The sequence below is a fragment of the Camponotus vicinus genome, unplaced genomic scaffold (assembly GCF_025532165.1).
Source record: "Camponotus vicinus isolate PSW18456_S1 unplaced genomic scaffold, iyCamVici1.0 SCAF_7, whole genome shotgun sequence".
NCBI classification, from domain to species: domain Eukaryota; kingdom Metazoa; phylum Arthropoda; class Insecta; order Hymenoptera; family Formicidae; genus Camponotus; species Camponotus vicinus.
The window spans coordinates 3,657,553-3,677,262 of record NW_028141979.1 but is presented as its reverse complement, the minus strand read 5'-3'; the positions used below and the strand labels follow the sequence as shown (position 1 = coordinate 3,677,262).

The 19,710-nt window shown below is 27.4% G+C and overlaps 2 protein-coding genes across 5 annotated transcripts; both read right to left on the bottom strand.

Annotated features, from left to right (window-relative positions):
- Nucleotides 1-147: 147 nt before the first annotated feature.
- LOC145974461 (uncharacterized) lies at nucleotides 148-2,544 on the bottom strand. Its single transcript, XM_083104303.1, has 3 exons — nucleotides 2,270-2,544; nucleotides 1,196-1,377; nucleotides 148-1,064 (listed from the first exon to the last, which is right to left on the bottom strand). The coding sequence occupies exons 1-3, from the start codon at nucleotides 2,453-2,455 to the stop codon at nucleotides 971-973; spliced, it is 462 nt and encodes a 153-aa protein (XP_082960429.1). The 5' UTR covers nucleotides 2,456-2,544; the 3' UTR covers nucleotides 148-970.
- Nucleotides 2,545-7,733: 5,189 nt separating this feature from the next.
- On the bottom strand, nucleotides 7,734-17,920 carry LOC145974819 (aminopeptidase N-like). Of its 4 annotated transcripts, XM_083104854.1 has the most exons (13): nucleotides 17,813-17,919; nucleotides 16,078-16,582; nucleotides 15,500-15,958; nucleotides 15,209-15,389; nucleotides 14,722-14,869; nucleotides 14,098-14,179; nucleotides 13,060-13,427; nucleotides 12,340-12,617; nucleotides 9,890-10,068; nucleotides 9,683-9,735; nucleotides 9,412-9,610; nucleotides 9,235-9,310; nucleotides 7,734-8,434 (listed from the first exon to the last, which is right to left on the bottom strand). In XM_083104854.1, the coding sequence occupies exons 2-13, from the start codon at nucleotides 16,560-16,562 to the stop codon at nucleotides 8,312-8,314; spliced, it is 2,631 nt and encodes an 876-aa protein (XP_082960980.1). In that variant the 5' UTR covers nucleotides 16,563-16,582; nucleotides 17,813-17,919; the 3' UTR covers nucleotides 7,734-8,311. The 4 variants fall into 4 exon arrangements, with proteins under 4 accessions (XP_082960980.1, XP_082960979.1, XP_082960981.1 ...); XM_083104853.1 differs by having other exon boundaries at nucleotides 7,735-8,434; nucleotides 9,412-9,735; XM_083104855.1 differs by having other exon boundaries at nucleotides 7,735-8,434; nucleotides 9,412-9,735; nucleotides 13,060-13,262.
- Between the last annotated feature and the right edge of the window lie 1,790 nt (nucleotides 17,921-19,710).

Sequence of the window (19,710 nt, the reverse complement as noted above, 5' to 3'; positions counted from 1 at the left end):
TAGGAAATTATATCCACAATGAAATGTCATATAAGAAACGACACTTTAAAAATGTTTTCTTTTTTATTTGATATTTTGTTACAAAACTTTCCAATTGCAAAATTTTTCATTATAAAAATATATACATAGAGATAATTAAAGGCTCATTTCACAGTTCTTTTCATATATCCTTATTAAATTATATCCTTGATCATACTTTATACATTTATTAACAAATATATATATATATATATATATATAAACTTAATCTATAACTCTAGCAGTACTTTTTATTTATAGACTATACATTTATATAAAAATTATAGACTCTATACATTTATATAAAAATTAAATTATTAAAATCTTTTACAAAAGAATTAAACAGATAGGCTTAATTTCAGTATATTTTCACTGTATGCAGAATGCAAACCATTAACAGAAAATATGGATAAGTTATTAAAGGCATCACAAAAAAGGCAAGTCAAGAATTGAAAAAGCAATGCGACTATTTGCATATTGTTCTGGCAGAATATGGCTATCATTATAAAAAGGGGGTCACCTATCTTTACTGAGTCTTTTAAAAAGACTATCTTTTATTTTCTTTTGGGAGTTAATTTTTTCTTATTGAAATCAATGGAGATATGGACAATGAAAAAATACTGAAATTAAGCCTATCTTCTCAATTCTTTTGTAAAAGGTTTTAAATAATTTAATTTTTATATAAAAATATAGTCTAGCGTCAAGGAGTCTTTACATAGAATTATTTTGATGGAGAATTTGTTTCGATTCATAATTGATGCAGCTTCATGTAAAAGGCTCATTCATAGATTACACACATTTAAAAAATTATTCATTAATTATTCAAAACATAAATTAAAGGAATTCTATTAAAGATAGTAGAATTTGTCTAATTTATGTTTTGAATAATTAATTTTCACACAATATACAATGATGCTGGAAACATCTTGTTTATTATTCTTGGTCTTTACTCTTACTCTAACCATGTTAGATCTGGTGTAAATTCGATTTCTGAATCAAACACAATATTGACTCTGCTGTCATTTGTATTATCTTTACTATCATCTCTAAAAAAAGAAAACATTCATTTTTGTAATATATTGTAATATGTATGAAAAATTATAGACATGAAATTTCTTTTAGGAATCAAAAATTTATCTTATTAATTTTTAAATGAAAATAATTTATCATATATTACCGAGAATGTTTTTCTCGTTCACTATCACCCTCTTTATATTGATAGCCGTATTCTGCTAGAACAATATCCAAATTGTCACATTGTTCTTTCAATTCTTCATAGGCCCTTTTTGATTCTTTTAAAAAGTTATCCATATCTTCTACCATTGGTTTGCATTCTGCTTGAATTTGCTCCACTTTATCCTGTCATAATTGATTATACATAATTCCATATAAAACTATATTCAGAAATTATTCCTAATAAAATACATAGCTACATAAATAATAAAAATTAAATATATTTAAGGCTTTAATAGAATATATAAAATAGAAAAATAAAAGTTAAATAAAAGCCTAATGCAAAAGATAGCACAAATAAAGACCAGAATCTTTATAAAAAATTAACAAAATTGGATTTTTTCTTCTTTCTTTAATTAATTATATATTTTGTTTCCCTCTCCTTATTTCAGATTAATAATAATAATACAGAAAAGTAAACAAAGTGATTCTCATAGGATGTTTTTTCAGCAAAAAACACAAAGGATACAATATAACACAATGAATCACTTTATCCTTGATGATTGCCAATAAAGGAACAAGGATGTAACGATTCACTGTGTTATACTATGTTCTCTGCGTTGCTTGCTGAAAAAACTCTAAGCAATTAAACCTTATTTACTTTTTGTTTCAAAACATTAAGAATTACATGAAGCAGATGATTCTGCTTAATTAGGGGATTTTTTATTCATTTTTTTGTTCACGCCGTTTTCTGCTAAACTCTTAATTGCTCATTTTTTTGTTGTATTATATAAAAGACATAATATTAACGATAATAATAAATGTTATTACAAAACTAAAGAATTGTAATAATATAGTAGTATCCCATACAGCACAGAATATTGCGGCAATATTGCGGCAATATTGCTGCAATGTTACAATATTAATAATATTGCTGCAATATTCTGTGATGTATGGGATGTACATGATAAACATATGTACGTATCACTTAAAATTGAATTTTACTTTGCATATACAGAAAAGTATAAGGTATACCCGGCATTTCGTAACATTGAATCATAATCTGCAGAGGTCTCACTTTAGTATCCTGAAGAGACTTCCATATTTCGTTTAGGCAAGCGTCCGTCTCGGCGGTGCGTTCCGCGTAACCGCCGACGAGGAGATGCGGTATTTTCCAGGTCTCTGCGAGTTTATTGGTGCCCTCGTCGATTTCACGCGCTTTGAGCCGCAATTTATCGAAGTAATTGGATAAATCCTTCTCCATGTCACCGTTTTTCGCAGAAAGATCCTTATTCCGTAACCTACCGACAATTGCCGATTTTCAAATCAGTGATAGTTTAATTTGACGCATTGCTACCAATCTCAGATTTTTCTCCGTGCTCCCGAATTGCGTTCGAAAATCCAATCGTTAGGTTCAGTGACGTTTGATTGGCCAATCGGGTCGAATGAGAACACCTCTGATTGGCTTGTCAAAAATTACTCGGCTCTCACAGGCGGATTTTCGAACACAACTCAGGCCATTCGGCGCGCGATACCGATTTGAAAAATTTTCTATACGGTAGCGTTCCTCTATACGGTAGCGGTCCTCTTCGACAAGTATGGAGCTTCATAATAAACGTACGTTCGCTCGAAGGTAAAATAATTTCGATTATTTCTTTAATTCGATTCGATAACGGCTCTTATTTATCTTAGGAATATTATCAATAATAGAGCATTTCGTAACTATCAAGATTTTTTTAGCGTTTTCTATTATTTCTCGTAAAAAAGAATAGTTTCAATTTGTCTCTCATACACGCACACGATACAATTGGTTTTATTAATAAAATACAAGTTTTTTTTTTAGAGAGAAAGAGTGTTTTTTAACTGGAATTTGTTTTTGAAACTCGCGTAAAGAAAGTTGCATGGCAAAACTCGTTTAAGAAACATATCTTAAATTGCAGCAAAATCACGGAGAAATCGTATCAAAAGTGCTATTTAAGGTGCTCGATAAGTACAAGTTGTCGGATAAAGTGTATCAATCATCGAAACGAAAGAATCTTCCTGAATCTTTCTGAATCTTCCCGATAGTCATTCGAATCCAGAGAGCTGCAACTGAGCTATTAATGTGGTGAGTCAATTTTGTAAACATTCAATTTTTTAACATATTTATCGAACATAATGCAGGAAGCGTTAAAGATGATTTAGAGTCGTAAAGTAAGTTTCGTTGAAGATCAAAGCGGTGGTAACCGCAATATATGGTAGATAAATGCTACAGAGATAGTCGGAAATTACTGTCTGGTAGAAACTGCGCTTTCATTCAGTTTTTTGTCATAAAAATAACTCGACTCTATCATTTCCAACGCTTCACGTTGCAGGCTCATTCACTTAAAAGAGAGAGAAAGAGAGAGAGAGAAACAGGAAGAAAGAGATAGCGTTATCCTGCGATCGAGAAAAATCGAGTCCTTCGTCTCTTTGCATAACGCTGAAGTATCATGACAAATACCGTATTGCGTTTAGCTATATCGCCGTCTAATGAGAAATTCATTGCATGCACGACGGTACTTTGAAATTAGCAACAAGAAAAGAACATTTAATATGCGAGTAACATACGCGTAATACGACCTCGCGAATCGTTTCTTGCTGCTCGCAAGAGAGATTTTTATGATTGATTTCACGGTGATTTGATCTCGTGAACTTTCAATCGAAAAAAGTCACATTGGCACATAGTGTATTATAGATGCGACAAAAACTTCTGGCGTCAATTACGACCTAGTAGTGTCTACGCACTATTAATAAATTTGCTCATAAAAATGCAAACCGCTTCTTGTCGATCTATATTTTTTCGCTAACTTTCATTAGTGTAATATAAATTACATTAATATTGATGAAAATCACTGATATTTCTTTTGAAATTTAATCCAATTTTCTTTTTTAGCGAAAGTATCCTTTTCCACTCAAGTTTCCTTTTCTTAACTTTATTATATGTATATTATTTATTATATTTAAATAATTCTCATACATAAAAATTTTTTATTAAAATTAAATTAATTTCAAATTGAACAATTAATATTTTTTAGACCTGTTGTATTTTGATAGATTCAAGACAATTGATCTTTGCTTTTTCGAACGCAATATACATATATAAATATACATGTAAATATCGGATATCACTTTTGAATGTAAAATGTTATTTAATTAAATAAATGTTTCTGCAAAATTTAAAGATTACATGAGATATAATAGTTTTTTTAGACCAAATTTTCGCTAAAAAAAAATTGAATTGAATTTCAAAAGAAATATCAGCAATTTTTATTAACATCAAATGACATTGTTTATCAAGTATTGTTTTACAAATAAAATTACATCTTAAATCAAATTTTAGCAATATGCGGAATAAATTATATTTTACACATGACTGAGATAGAAAAAAATTTGCTTGATATTCTTGATGATTTAAAAATATCATGTTATGACTATGTTTCGATAAAATTTCGATCTTTAAGTGCTTGTTAATGATAAACGATCGTTGCAACATTACATTAGATTGAAAAAATCGCAAATATATTTATATTTGCGACCGTTCTGATATTTTAAGTTCAATAATATCGTTAATCTGTCGGCGCAGTCGTTCGAAAACACCAGGATTTCTACGGACCTACGGACCGTCGTACTCAAGCATGTGTTGAAAATGATGGACGACATGTAGAACATCTCTTATAAACAACAATAACAAAATTGTAAACGTTCAAATAAAGCATTATTTGATACTGCTGATTTATGTCCATTATCTCGACAACAAAGCATTTGCGACCATATGTTCATATGAACATTTGTTCTTCCTTTTTATCCAGGAACACGCTCACAAATTTTTAAAACATACTATTGACTCACCCTGTATATATATATATATATATATATATATATATATATATATATATATATATAATATATAAACGCTTGAAATAAAAAAATAAAAATCTTATTATTAAAGTATCACAGTATTGAATTTATCGGTATTATATAGAATTGCCAATCTTATAAGAACTGTTGAGAAATAACAAATTATTTCACTTTTCAATAAGTTTGGAAAATTTCTTACTTCCAAATTCTCGCAAAATATTCGCCATATATTTTATTATTGTTGAATTTATGCCATTTTAAATTTAATGAAATCAATTTATGAAACTTGCAAGATTGGAGTATAATATTATTCTTCCTTGATAACACACACAAAAATTATTATCAAAAGGTTATGTTAAGTATTTATATTTGTTTCTTTATATAATAATCGAAAAACTTTGTTGTGCTGATTAGCACACTTTTCAGGACAGAACTAAAAATATCTGTATTTTGAGAGAATTATAATATATGTTGTTATCAGAGATACAAGTCTTCTTAGTTTGTTATTTCTTCAAAAGATCACTGTTGCATACATTATGTTACACATTGTTTTATTGTTCTTTTAATATTGATTTAAATTAATGATTAAAATTTTAATGATACAGACAGAGATATACATGTGTACTTTGCGTTAAATATATGATCTAATTTAAATTTAAAGCAAACTTCTTGAAATTATATAGATTTAAACGATGATCCTAAATCACACTATCATCGACAACGTTTTTGTCGCATTACATTTGACATATATTTCTGATTTTTTAACAATTTTCTCTCTCTCTCTCTCTCTCTCTCTCTCTCTCTCTTCAAATATTCGTATAATTATTCTCTGTATAAAATTTATTTTTCCAAATATTAATTAATATTAAGATCTTATCAGAAATATGCATACAAATTCGCATGCAGAAAATATAAATAATATAATATAAATAATAATATAAATAATAATAATATGACTCCTATTAATTGAAATAAATTAATAAATTGTAATTTTCATTTACAATTTTCATGAAAAAGGATACATTCATGTACAAACGGAATATTATTACATGGCGATACATTATGTAACAGAATTCCTGATATATCAGTTACCATTAATGTGAAAATTACTAATTGTATAAATATTATCCATATCGGCTAATATATATCTGTTATCGGCTAATAAATCTGTTATTGTTTGCAGTTAATTATAAATTGGACAGCACCTAAATATTCGCAAAGTTCCCAGCGTATAACGGAACTCTAATATTTCTCTTTAAATTCGAAATAAATTCTCCGCGTTTTCGCTTATCAGCACTTAATTAAAGTTAGCACTCCGTGAGTACGGGAGAAACTGCATTTTCAAGGGTCGATAGACGACGAAGCGCAAAACCGTGACGTTTTTACGTTCATTACGTTCGTAATTACAATGTATTTCGCATTTAAAATGCAAGCTCAAGCATATATTTTGCGAAAGATTTAAGTGGGAATTCTACAAATCACGATTGTATACATCATCTTATCAATATTAGCCAATATGAACTTACTTATACATCATGCACAATTAGTCTTTAATTTCAATTTAAAAAGAGATTAATTTTTTTATAATCGAGAGGAAAAGCTATTCTTTTAAGATTTTAATGACAAGATATATAAAATAATCGATAAAACGGTTTTTATTTATAAAAGATGGATTTCGCCAGGTGTGATTTCAAATAATTTATATATTCTTACGTTTTGCATAAAGTTCTCTATATAATGTATGTAACTTATTTTTATATTTCATATATATGTTTTATTGAATCGTGACGAGAGAACAATTCCGATTGCGATGTGTATCGATTATTCGCCAACTCCGAAAGGTTTTGCGATCAGCATTTCTATGCCTAATGTAGCAGTATATCATTTTTTTTCGCGATCGCTTCCGCCGTCGATTCAGCGCGATCGCATCCTCCAGATTATTAAACCGCGATAGTTCATCGGACGTTACATCGTCGACGCGACGATAAGCGTTCGCGACGCGCTATCTTTCTCGCGTTGTTGCTGAACGCGAATCGCGGTCGTTCTTCCTTAGTTGTTCTGCCTCATCGCGTCCCATCTCATAAATCTCTCGCTCTTTCTCTCTCTCTCTCTCTCTCTCCGTCTCCATTGATTTCTGCGCGAATGCTCGCCGCACAAATAATTCTCCGACGTTTTCCCCGGTCGCTTTGTTCCGCGCGCGACCGTGCGAATACTCGCATTCGTCATTCCGAATCCGCGCAGGAACATTCGCTGCGACAAGATTTTTCTTAGGGGAGAGTCGTCGTATGACCCCTGACAGGACATTTGTCGGAGATTTACCGGGACTCTTACTATGTTACTGCGTTATGTAACTATATCGTACTTAGAAGACACAGAAGACACAAATAACCATAAATTTGTATTGTTTGTTTCTCGATTAAAAATGATGAGTAAACTTAAAAATGATTAAACAAACGATATCGTTTAACTTTAAAAAATTTTTTTTAAAAATTGTAAAAAAATCGATGCACTATATAAACGAAGAAAATTGATCAAAATAAATGGAATAGGTATTATTAAGTAGAGTGCATTTCTCTAATTTTAAAGCATTTCTTTTTCTCTTTTCTGTTACAATTTTCGATATATATTTTTTTCAAAATTATTCAATTATTCTATGCGAGTTTGGTTTTATCTTATACAACAACATTTCGATAGTCTAATTTTATTTTAACTTGATATATAAAAATACATTTTGATTAAAAACCGCTTTAAAAAATTATAATTTGCGGTTCGAGATATAATTATATTTATAATTTTGCGTGTCATTTAAAATACAAAGAAGTAAAATATACATGTATTGTAAATATAAAAATTGTAAATATACATACATATATTAGGATATGCTAATCAGAAAATTATAAATAATATATATATATATGTACTTATTTCTTAATATATATTTATATCAATATAATAATATATTATATTAATATAACTTTACATTTAGTATGCATATGTATGTATAATAAAGATTACGAAAATACAATTAACTATCTATATAAATATTAAATCTGCATTACAAAGAAAACCAATAAATAATGTAAAAATTACTTAGAACATAGTTAAATACAATTAAAATATTTTTAACAGTTATGTGAAAATAATGATTAATTATGTATATCAATTTATAAATCTTATCTGAAACATTCATGCTGTATTTTCGACTTCTAAGTAGATCGACGCATTATACATCTTTATATTTTTAATCGATGAAAGAATGAAGAAATTCTTTCTGTCTTTCGATCTCTGAGCAGCGTGTTTGTATCTTGCGTTCAATATTGAAAATCTTTGGTTCTTGAAATTCTTTTCTAGTGAAGTTTCTTATCTAAAGAAGATTATTTTAACAATTATCAATAAATGATCATCAATAAATGATTTTGTAAATGTCGCATTATTATACAGACACAATTTTATTATTGACAGAATTTTAGAACAAGATATGTCGAAAATTATATATAAAATATATAACATGTACAAATTGTTTCATTCGGTATTATAAATTTCTCTATAGTAGATATAAAGAGGCTAAAATTAGACATTTTTTGATAATAAATTTATGTTTGGAAATTCATAATTTTAACGCGATAACAAATAAATGATATTTTCAATCTAAGTTGACTTGTTGATAAAGACAACCTATCGAATGCTACTATGTGACAGGTACATATATATATATTAGAGTTCTGCACGAGCTGTAAGTTAATCGATCTGTGGATCGTTTTTTTTCCTACATAATAGTCGAGCAGCAAAGAGAAAAGTGCAAGAGAAATTTATTCACATTTTTATTTTAATTATTGTTTTGTTTTATTTCAAAAAATTACAAGAGTTGCTCAAAATGACTATTATAATTCATCGTTGCATGAATGGCAGAAATCAAAAGCCGTTTCTATTGACTCTATCGAAGATCTATTATGGTCCTAGATGACTGTGTGGAAGTATCATTTCTAGATTGTCGCGTTGAAATTATGAATTTGCCAATCTAAATTTATTGTCAAAAAATGTTTAATTTTAACCCCTCGACCTACCATAAGAATTCGTAACATCGAAACACCATGTATTGGAAAAAATAAATTTTATAATAAAATTTTAACAAATAAATATGAAACTTTTATTCATTAAAATTACCTCGTCCAACTGTCCCTTAGAATACACATTGTTAATTATAACAATTAATGCTGGAATCTCACTGACTGGCAGGGAGCTATCAGAACAAAACAATACATTTAGAAATAATTAATATTTGTAATTAATAAGAACAATAAATTCTCGAATCTATGTATTTTTATGAAATAATATCGTTACCTATGTACAAACTCTTTAATCAAAATATTTAATACGCCTTCAAGCATATACGTATTTTTCGCAAGAGTAAAAACGGGAAGAGAAGTCATTGTGACGAGAACTGGTTGGTTTCGTTCACGGATAGAAATTGCAACATAATTAATGTGTGTCAGCAAATAAGACATTACTATTTTAGGATCTTCAACATAAGCTAGACATTCTAAAATTGTAGCATCATAAGATATAATTCTTTTATAATATATAATTTTACTAATAATTAGACTCCATATACTTGCGATTTTCAAACCATTACAGTATGCCCACCTCTTCCATCCAGGCGACAATCTACAAAAGACAGTCCAGAAAAAAAGTAAATCTTTTAACGAAATTGTGTTATTAGTTTCTTTAGTATTTTAATAAATAATAATTTTTAATTTTATAACTAATTTCTCAACATATACATAATATAAAAAATCAAGTATTATATAAAATGAATTACTTGTTTTCGACAGGATTTATCAGATGCTGACGCAGTAGCTCAGAGGCCATTGTTTTACATGAATTATCATCCGTAATACATCTCCACTTTGCAACTTCTTGCTTTAAATATTCAATACGATCATTATGTTCTTCAAGCGGATTCCACAACGTTAAAAATTCCATCTGTTTTACCACTTTCTAGTATTGGAATAACAAATATAGTATATCTTTTTATTTAATCCTTTCACATTTAAAGATATTATATATATTAATAGATTTATATATATATATATATATATATTTGTGCAAAACAAGAACAAATTTCTACTAGAATATTATTTTAAAAATTCATAACGATATAGCATCAATTATTATTATATTATATTCAACTATTGTATTAATCAAATTAGCCGATCTCTTATTTGAATAATTGTATGCGTATATCCAAATGTATCTACATTCTTAATACGTATATTTCAGTCTATACAGGGTGTATCTGAAATGATGCACTAAACTTTAGGAGCGTATTCTAGAGGTCAAAATAAGACTATTTTTTTCCTATGAACATGGGTCCACAAATGAACCCCCCTCCGAGCTAGAGGCCCCTAAAGTTTGGGGAAAAAATTAAAAATTGGCTGTATTTCAGAAAAAAAAGGTTTTGACGTTACCTATCACCCTCTCTTGAGAGATAAATTTGCGTTGCGGATGTTTGGTCAATTTCACACATTTTCGAATTTTAACTCGGAGGGGGATTCGTTTGCGGACCCATGTTCATAAGAAAAAAAATTCTTATTTTGACCTCTAGAATACGCTCCTAAAGTTTAGTGCATCATTTCAGATACACCCTGTATATCAATCGCTCAAATGTCAAGTGGTATAAGTCAGAAAAATAAAAGTTTGAGAAATAAAGACTTTTGCATTTTCTTTTGTATATAGGTATACATATAAATCATAGATTCGATTCACTTTAAAAACAGACGATTTCAATGTAATTATATGCAATAGATCGTATTATCTGCATCTGAAATCTATTAATTATTACTGAAATCTATTAATGAAATCAATTTTAGATAGCCTTAGTATTATCTGGACTGATATATCATATATCGATGACTAGACTCTCATATATCGAGGAATTGGCTATATGATCAATTATTTTCTTAAATCTATTGCACATCAAATATCGATTTTAAATTTCAACATTTCTGTAAAATATCTTAATTTTTATAAAACAAGTATTTACAAATGGATTATTATGAGCTATACAATGTAACAAAGTTATCTTAAAATTATAAGTCAATTTCTGTAAAATGTTGGCAAATTTTCAATACTCGCTGTAAACATTTTATTGTGCAAAAAATTAATATAAAGTAGATAATTGTTACTGTATTTTGTAATACTCTAAAATTGAATATAAATAAATTATTATACAGGGTGTCCCAGATCGTCCGTATACCCCTTTTAAAATGAAAATAAATGGCTTTTATGAAAAATCGCGAACAATTTTTAAGTAAATCGGATACGCTCTATCAAATGATGATATTTGCAACTTTTAATTCCGACCGGAAATACGCCATCCGGATCGGAAGTTGAATTTTTTTAGGGACACATGGTACTTTTTATTACAGATTCGATTGTACGTGAAAAAATAAGAAATTTATCAAACGGTTTTTCTAAAAGTGCCTCTGTCAATCTTAAAATTTGTTCATCGCAGTTACTTTCAAGGTGAATTTTAAGATTGACAGAGACACTTTTAGAAAAGACGTCTGATACAAAAGTTTCTTATTTTTTACGTACAATTCGGATCTGTAATAACAAGTACCATGTTCCCTTAAAAGAATTCAACTTCCAATCCGGATGGCGTATTTCCGGTCGGAATAAAAAGTTGAAAATATCACCATTAGATAGAGCGTACCCGAATTGCTTAAATATTGTTCGGATTTTTGATAAAAGCCATTTATTTTCACTTTAATAGGGGTGTACGGGTGGTCTGAGACACCCCATATATATATATATATATATATATGTATATATATACACACACACACACACAGAGTACGCGCGCGCGCACTCACACACGCACACACACACACACACACAACATTGAATATAATATAAATTCTAAAGTCTTAGTATTTTAGGAAAATAGCAATATAAAAAGTTTAAAATTTATAAAATATGACTATTTAAAAAGGAAAACATATAAACATTTCAAATAAATTTCCAACATTTGGTACATAAATAAAGTTAAGTAAAAATATATAATTAAATATTGCTTCTTTTTTTTTTTAAATTATTTAATATATTTTCAAACATATTTTTAGTATTTTTATAAAGTTACTGCATATCTATTGTTCACACATATTTATTTTTCAATTATTTCACTGTTCTCATATGAAATCGTTGTATTAAATTATAGTTAATTAGCTTAATAGAGAATTTCTTGATAAAATTTATTATTATGTTTACCTGGAATTGAGGGTAAGAGTGCGAGAATACGAAAATATTCGACATAAATTCAAAAACGCTGATCATAGGATACCATGCTACGATATCGTTTTCCTTTGACAAATATTCCGCAATTTCCCAAAATACTGAGAAATTAAGTTTCTTCTCTATCGCAAAATGGAATGCATCATCGATGATTTGTGCTCGATTGACAACATGTATATACACATATTTTTCAGAATTCAAATATCGCCCAATTCTTTGCCAATTCTCGGTATCATAATAGACGCGATAGTATCCTGTTACACAACAAATTTTTGTCGGTTATTAGAATCCTATAATTGCTTTATGTTGATTAAATATATTTCGAAATATTTTCTTTCTTTTATTTAATATTTAATATAATAACGGTATCAGAATTGCACATCATAGTAAGACATAAAAATACATCGATTATATTGCATTTGATGAAATTTCAATATTAACATAGTATATTTTTGTAGAAACAAAGAAAGAGAGAATCTTATATTTTATATATGTATATATAAGCTTTAATATATTTTTTATTATTTTGATTTATACTCGTATCATATATGATATATGATAACTGAGTAAATTTAGAAACTCGTATGTTTAAAGAATTTTGTATAAACTCAAATTAGTATTGGCTACAAACATAATGTCTACGTTATATAATATATAATATATATAGACAATATAAGTTTATCATTCAATATTTACCAGCTTGTTGTAAATTGAAAATAATCCACAGATCTTCTTCAAGAAAGAATTTAATTTCTTGAGGATGCCATGGTGTTAGCCAAGTAATATTTGTCCAAGTTATAGTAAAATTGTGTTCTGACTCCGTGGTATAAGTAACAGGTATATAATATTGTTTCTCATCCAATTTGTTGGGAAATCGTATAGATATAGTTACAGCATTGCTAGAATAATTTCGCATCACCTCTAATACGGAAAAACAACTCTGCGTAGCCCATGAATCTATTATACTTTTTATATTAAACTCTAATTTGTAATTTAATGCGTTCATTACAGATTGCATAGCGTTCCATAAATGACTGGAAGTTGTTGCTTCAGGCTCACTGACTCTATAAGATTTAACATGGCAATGCTAACTCTATATGTAATTGATCAATATCATAAAAGAGAAAATCACAATTTATATAATTCATTATCATATTTTATTTTAATTTATAATGCAACTTTCATACAAGTATTAACTTTTAAACGTTAATATAATTATGTATATTCTAATTTAATATATAAAAAAATATAATTTGTAACATAATAAATAGTTTATGTATTTATTAACGATTAACGAATAAATTTTCATAATTAATAAATAATGAATTTAATTACCACATTACAAAGGAATGAATTTAATTATCACATTTAAAGCTTTAAACTGTACATATATTTGTGAAACTTGATTCTCAAAAAATTATTCAATTTAAATTGTTTGTAATTTATAAACTATGAATCTCTATCTCATATGTTTATTAAGAAAAATTCGAGTTGAAATTCAGTCGACAAAAACGCATATTCCCTCTGTCTTTTGCCAAGCATAGGTTGGCAGCAGTCGGGAGTAAAAATTGATAAATATAAAATAATAATATAAGTCTGAGTCTTTTCAAACATCTATGACTTTTAAATAATAACACAGGAAATATATTGCACAAAATTCTTATATATTAAAAAATTTCTATTCTCTATGATATATACATATATATATATATTATTACATTACATTATACTCACCGATTATTGAAATATATATATAGACCTTTTGCAAATACATCATGCGACACTGTTAATTCTAACATGCGCCATATAATGGAACCTACGATAATTGAAATAAAGAAAGTGATTTAATATGCATATTTAAAATGCTTTTATCGCAATGTGTTTAAGTTAATAAATATACTTTTAATTTAAACTAAATAACAAAATGCTTGTGTAGTTAAATCTAAATAAACTAATAAAGTGTTAAATATATTCTAAAAAAATAAAATAAAATAAATTATAATAATAGATAAATAATGAATGATTAAGAATATGTAAATATAATAAATTAGACTTTTATAATTAATAAGTTTTATGCTTCCTGATTTAGGCGATTTTTTTAAGTCAATGTATTGCTTTAATTAAAAAAAATAAACATTAGAAAATTATATAAAAATATATACAAAAAGAAGTTTGATTTCAAAAAGTTAGATATTATATCCTTTTTGATATTGTTACCGCAAAGATTATAATAAAATGTAATAAGAATAAAAATATAGAAATTTTGACAAATAAATTTGTTTATATAAATGATTTCCCACTTCTTGTGAAATTAACATTCAGAAATTTATAATTATTTAATTATTTACTTATGCATACCTTTGTTGTGGGAAAGAGAGGAGTAATACTTTTCAGGATAGCTATTATGTTCTGTAGCAGAATTTATAACGATATAAGTGTTTAGATCGAATAATTCATGTTGAACTTGAACTACAAACAAATCCATTATCCGGAAATTTGGCAGAGGCTAAAATCAATTTAATATAATCATAACTATAATTAATAAGAAAGAAAAAGCTTTTAGTACATATAAAAACTAGCATCATAGTATATTAATTAATTGCTAAAAAATGTTAAAAATAAAATTTGTATGTGTATAAATCTTTTCGTAATAATTTTCATATATAAAAATACATATTTATTTCTTATAAATTCCTTTTATCAGATTTATAGAAATTTAAAAGATTTGGATTATCATTATTTTTTATATTTAAGAAAATTTGTAGAAATATTTAGCGATTGTGTACAATGCTAAACTGTTAATTGTTTTGACTGCGTATTCAAATAGCGTTAGTGATAAAATAACCTTTTCGATGATAAATGTTTCGAAATATATTTTATAGCCCTCGTTTAACCATTGATCAAACCAAGATGGACCCAACAGATTGCTAATACATTTTTGTGCCATCCCACGTGCTATAATGTGCGCAATTTTCATTTTGCGTGGGATAGGATCTAATTTTTCATGGTAAACGATATCTGCTTCTCTAAAAATCATTATGCATGATTAATATATGAAAAATTTTGAATACTAATATAATTTTACTTCAGTAAATTTTAATATATATATATATCTTTAATTATATATACATATTACCTATAAAAAACAAATCCCAATGTCTGTTTGACTTGAACTTCTAAATCCAAGATTGCTACATGATCCACTTTCTGTTCAAACGAGAACTTTTCACAAACAATCGTCGAATTATTTTGTAAGTATCTAGTAATCTTTTCCATAATATACAGCGAAAATTCCATTTGCGATTTCAATTGCGGTCTGTACCACATGTTAACAGTTTTATTGTTAGTCACATTACTGATCCGATGATAACCAGTTACTACTAATGCTATACTATCTATGGACATCAAAGGAGTCGTGTGAAAATATGTCCACGTTATATTATAGCGCTGCGGTTTAGATACTTTTATCGGCATATTTGACAAAACTGTGTGTTGTTGATGATGGTTTATGATAATATCAAATCTACTTCTCAATTCTGGGTTGTTCCAATATGGAAATATTTGCTGTTTTCTTGTTTGAATATGTGTCATTAACCTATTGTATTTAACATTATGCCCAAAATAATTATTACTTTTAGATAATTGCATATTAAGCATACAATGTACAAAGTATTTAAGAGTTTTGTTTTCATATTTTAATATACTTCTACTCACTGTATATCTTCTCCTCCCTTTATAAACGAAATTCCAGAAGAGTTTGTTGTAAAATTATTTATTGTATACTCATGATTAATCAAAGTCATTTTCAAAAGATATATATCAGGTAACAAAACATCGTCAAAGTCGAACATGACATAATTTTTTCCATAATATATTGGTAATTTAATTTTATGGACCATGTTAGTACATATTTGTCTTAAGCCCACTGCTGATACATTCCAATTCGGTAAATAAAACTTTATGTGTTGTGTTGCATACTTAATATGAATAGTGATGTCATAATTAATGAGAAGAGGCAGATCAGTGCGAAGATATGCAAGTTGTATTAAATAATGTAATGGCAATATAGTGTCTGACAAATTGTAGTACAATGCATTGCGCCACAGGACATCCGATTTTTGATCATTAGTAGGATTCGCTATTGCCATTGCGGCAATGTATATTAAACTACTACTTAATAATAGCTTTATGAATCTCATGTTAAATTTCTTTCGGATATCTATAAAAACGTTTCTTTATTAGAAACAAGATATTTACAAATTTTATGCGAATTGGCTACGATTTTTTTACTTTTGTGTGAAAAAACATGCAAGATAATTTATACTAATGCTTAGCAATGCTTAGTAAAATAGGATTAATTATAATAATGATAAAATTATTATATATTATTAATAAATATATAACATCACATAAATAAAATTTAAATGTACAACTCTCATTTTTATAAACGACATATAAAATATTTTCCTTGAATTTGTATATAAAAGACACACACATGAAGGACGTAATTTAGGTAATTCCAAGAAGGCCAAACAATAAATATAATTTTTATTTCCCTTAAGTTCGATTATCTTCATTATTTCTTCTAGTATAGTTATATGTTTTAGTGTCTTACATATTATGTATTCTCTACGTACAAAAATTTTAAAAATCTTAATCATTTCTTTAAATATGTATGTTAAATTTAGAGATATAGAAAAATTAAAAATGTATGAAAGATGAAAGGATATTTCCAACAACTGGATTTTATATGTGATATGTATGTTTACTAACAAGCTATCTTCGAAGTTTATACGTCCTTCTTAAACTTAGTTTAGAGTGAGAAATATATGAAAAACGAACGATACACAATAAATATGTGCCGAAATCAAATTTATTTGAAACTTTGTTGATACAACAATTCAAATTAAATGTAAAAAAATGCTAAACGAACATTATATTAGTTTTATATTAGTACATGTTATAGTATATTTTGGAACACATTTTTGGAACTACATATTAATCTATTGCTCATTCTTCATTTGCGTTCGTTATATTTCTAACTTAACATTTTCTGTGTATGTAACATTAGAGAACATCGACTTCATTATAAAAAAAGTGCTTTAGAAACAAATCACAAGTAATATTAAACGTCTTTAAGATAATTTTATAGCTATAGTATAAAATTTCGAACACAATAATTTTATATCGTCAAATAAATCTTATAGATTTTCTATATATTAAAATGTTTAAATGATACTATTACAATACGTGTCTAAATGTCTTCATATTATCCGCGATATATGAAAATATTACTTTCAACAAAGAACTATATTCATTTGAAAATTGAAGAAAAATCTTTTTTAAGAAATAAAATAGTTGCTTGTTATTTCACACATTTCTATATGCATACATTCAAAGAAAGAGATATATAAGCTAAATATTTTATTCAATTTATTTAATGTCTTACCCTATTTTATGAGGCAGCTACAGGTTTAATATCAAATAAACGTTCAATCGCGATCTTACCGCTTCAAGAGACTATTATAAACTGACAGCGCTGTCGCTTAGTTTATACCCTAAATATGTAAGATACGTAGTGTCATGTAAACACCATTTTGATTATACATAACATAAGAAAATCTTTTCATCGATAGAAGTCAATACGTACGTATTTATATATACTTTTGTTTAATCTTTATATTCCGTTTGTGACCGTTTTCATATTTAAAGTTTTTTTTTGTAAAGACAAATTTTTGGAAAAACATGTGGGAGAGAAAATTAATTTCGGAATTGTTTCTTTAAATATATTAGATAAATATATTCTGTATTTTCTATTATATATATTTGTTGAGTCGGCAGTCAGATCAAAGGAAATTATCTAGGTAATTAGACTGTATGAATATATTTATTCAATTAATAAGATGCAGACAGATTTAGCTTATTACAAAAACTAATGTGATTTATCACGTGCGCACTCGATAACGAACGATATATGAAAGAGAGAACCTAATTCCTAAATCCTAAATTTTTCCTTTTGTAAGTAATACAGCTAACAGTATTTTCAACATAACTCCTGAAATAAGCATTTCCGCACCTATGTCCATATAACATTTTTTCATCCTTCAAGTGTGAAGAATATCTCCTTAAATTTTTGACATATCTTTTTAGAACACCCTGTACATATATATATATATACATATATATATATATATATATATATATATATATATATATAAACGCTTGAAATAAAAAAATAAAAATCTTATTATTAAAGTATTACAGTATTGAATTTATCGGTATTATATAGAATTGCTAATTTTATAAGAACTGTTGAGAAATAACAAATTATTTCACTTTTCAATAAGTTTGGAAAATTTCTTACTTCCAAATTCTCGCAAAATATTCGCCATATATTTTATTATTGTTGTATTTATGCCATTTTAAATTTAATGAAATCAATTTATGAAACTTGCAAGATTGGAGTATAATATTATTCTTCTTTGATAACACACACAAAAATTATTATCAAAAGGTTATGTTAAGTATTTATATTTGTTTCTTTATATAATAATCGAAAAACTTTGTTGTGCTGAATTAGCATTTTTCAGAATAGAACTAAAAATATTTGTATTTTGAGAGAATCATAATACATGTTGTTATCAGAGATACAAGTCTTCTTAGTTTGTTATTTCTTCCAAAGATCACTGTTGGATACATTATGTTACACATTGTTTTATTGTTCTTTTAATATTGTCTTAAATTAATGATTAAAATTTTAATGATACAGACAGAGACATACATGTGTACTTTGCGTTAAATATATGATCTAATTTAAATTTAAAGCAAACTTTTTGAAATTATATAGATTTAAACGATGATCCTAAATCACACTACCATCGACAACGTTTTTGTCGCATTATATTTGACATATATTTCTTATTTTTTAACTATTTTCTCTCTCTCTCTCTCTCTCTCTCTCTCTGTCTCTTTTCCCGTCTCCATTGATTCTGCGCGAATGCTCGCCACACAAATAATTTTCCCCGGTCGCTTTGTTCCGCGCGCGACCGTGCGAATACTCGCATTCGTCATTCCGAATCCGCGCAGGAACATTCTTGGCGACAAGATTTTTCTTAGGGGAGAATCGTCGTATGACCCCTGGCAGGACATTTGTCGGAGATTTACCGGGACTCTTACTATGTTACTGCGTTATGTAACTATATCGTACTTAGAAGACACAGAAGACACAAATAACCATAAATTTGTATTGTTTGTTTCTCGATTAAAAATGATGAGTAAACTTAAAAATGATTAAACAAACGATATCGTTTAACTTTAAAAAATTTTGTTTAAAAATTGCAAAAAAAT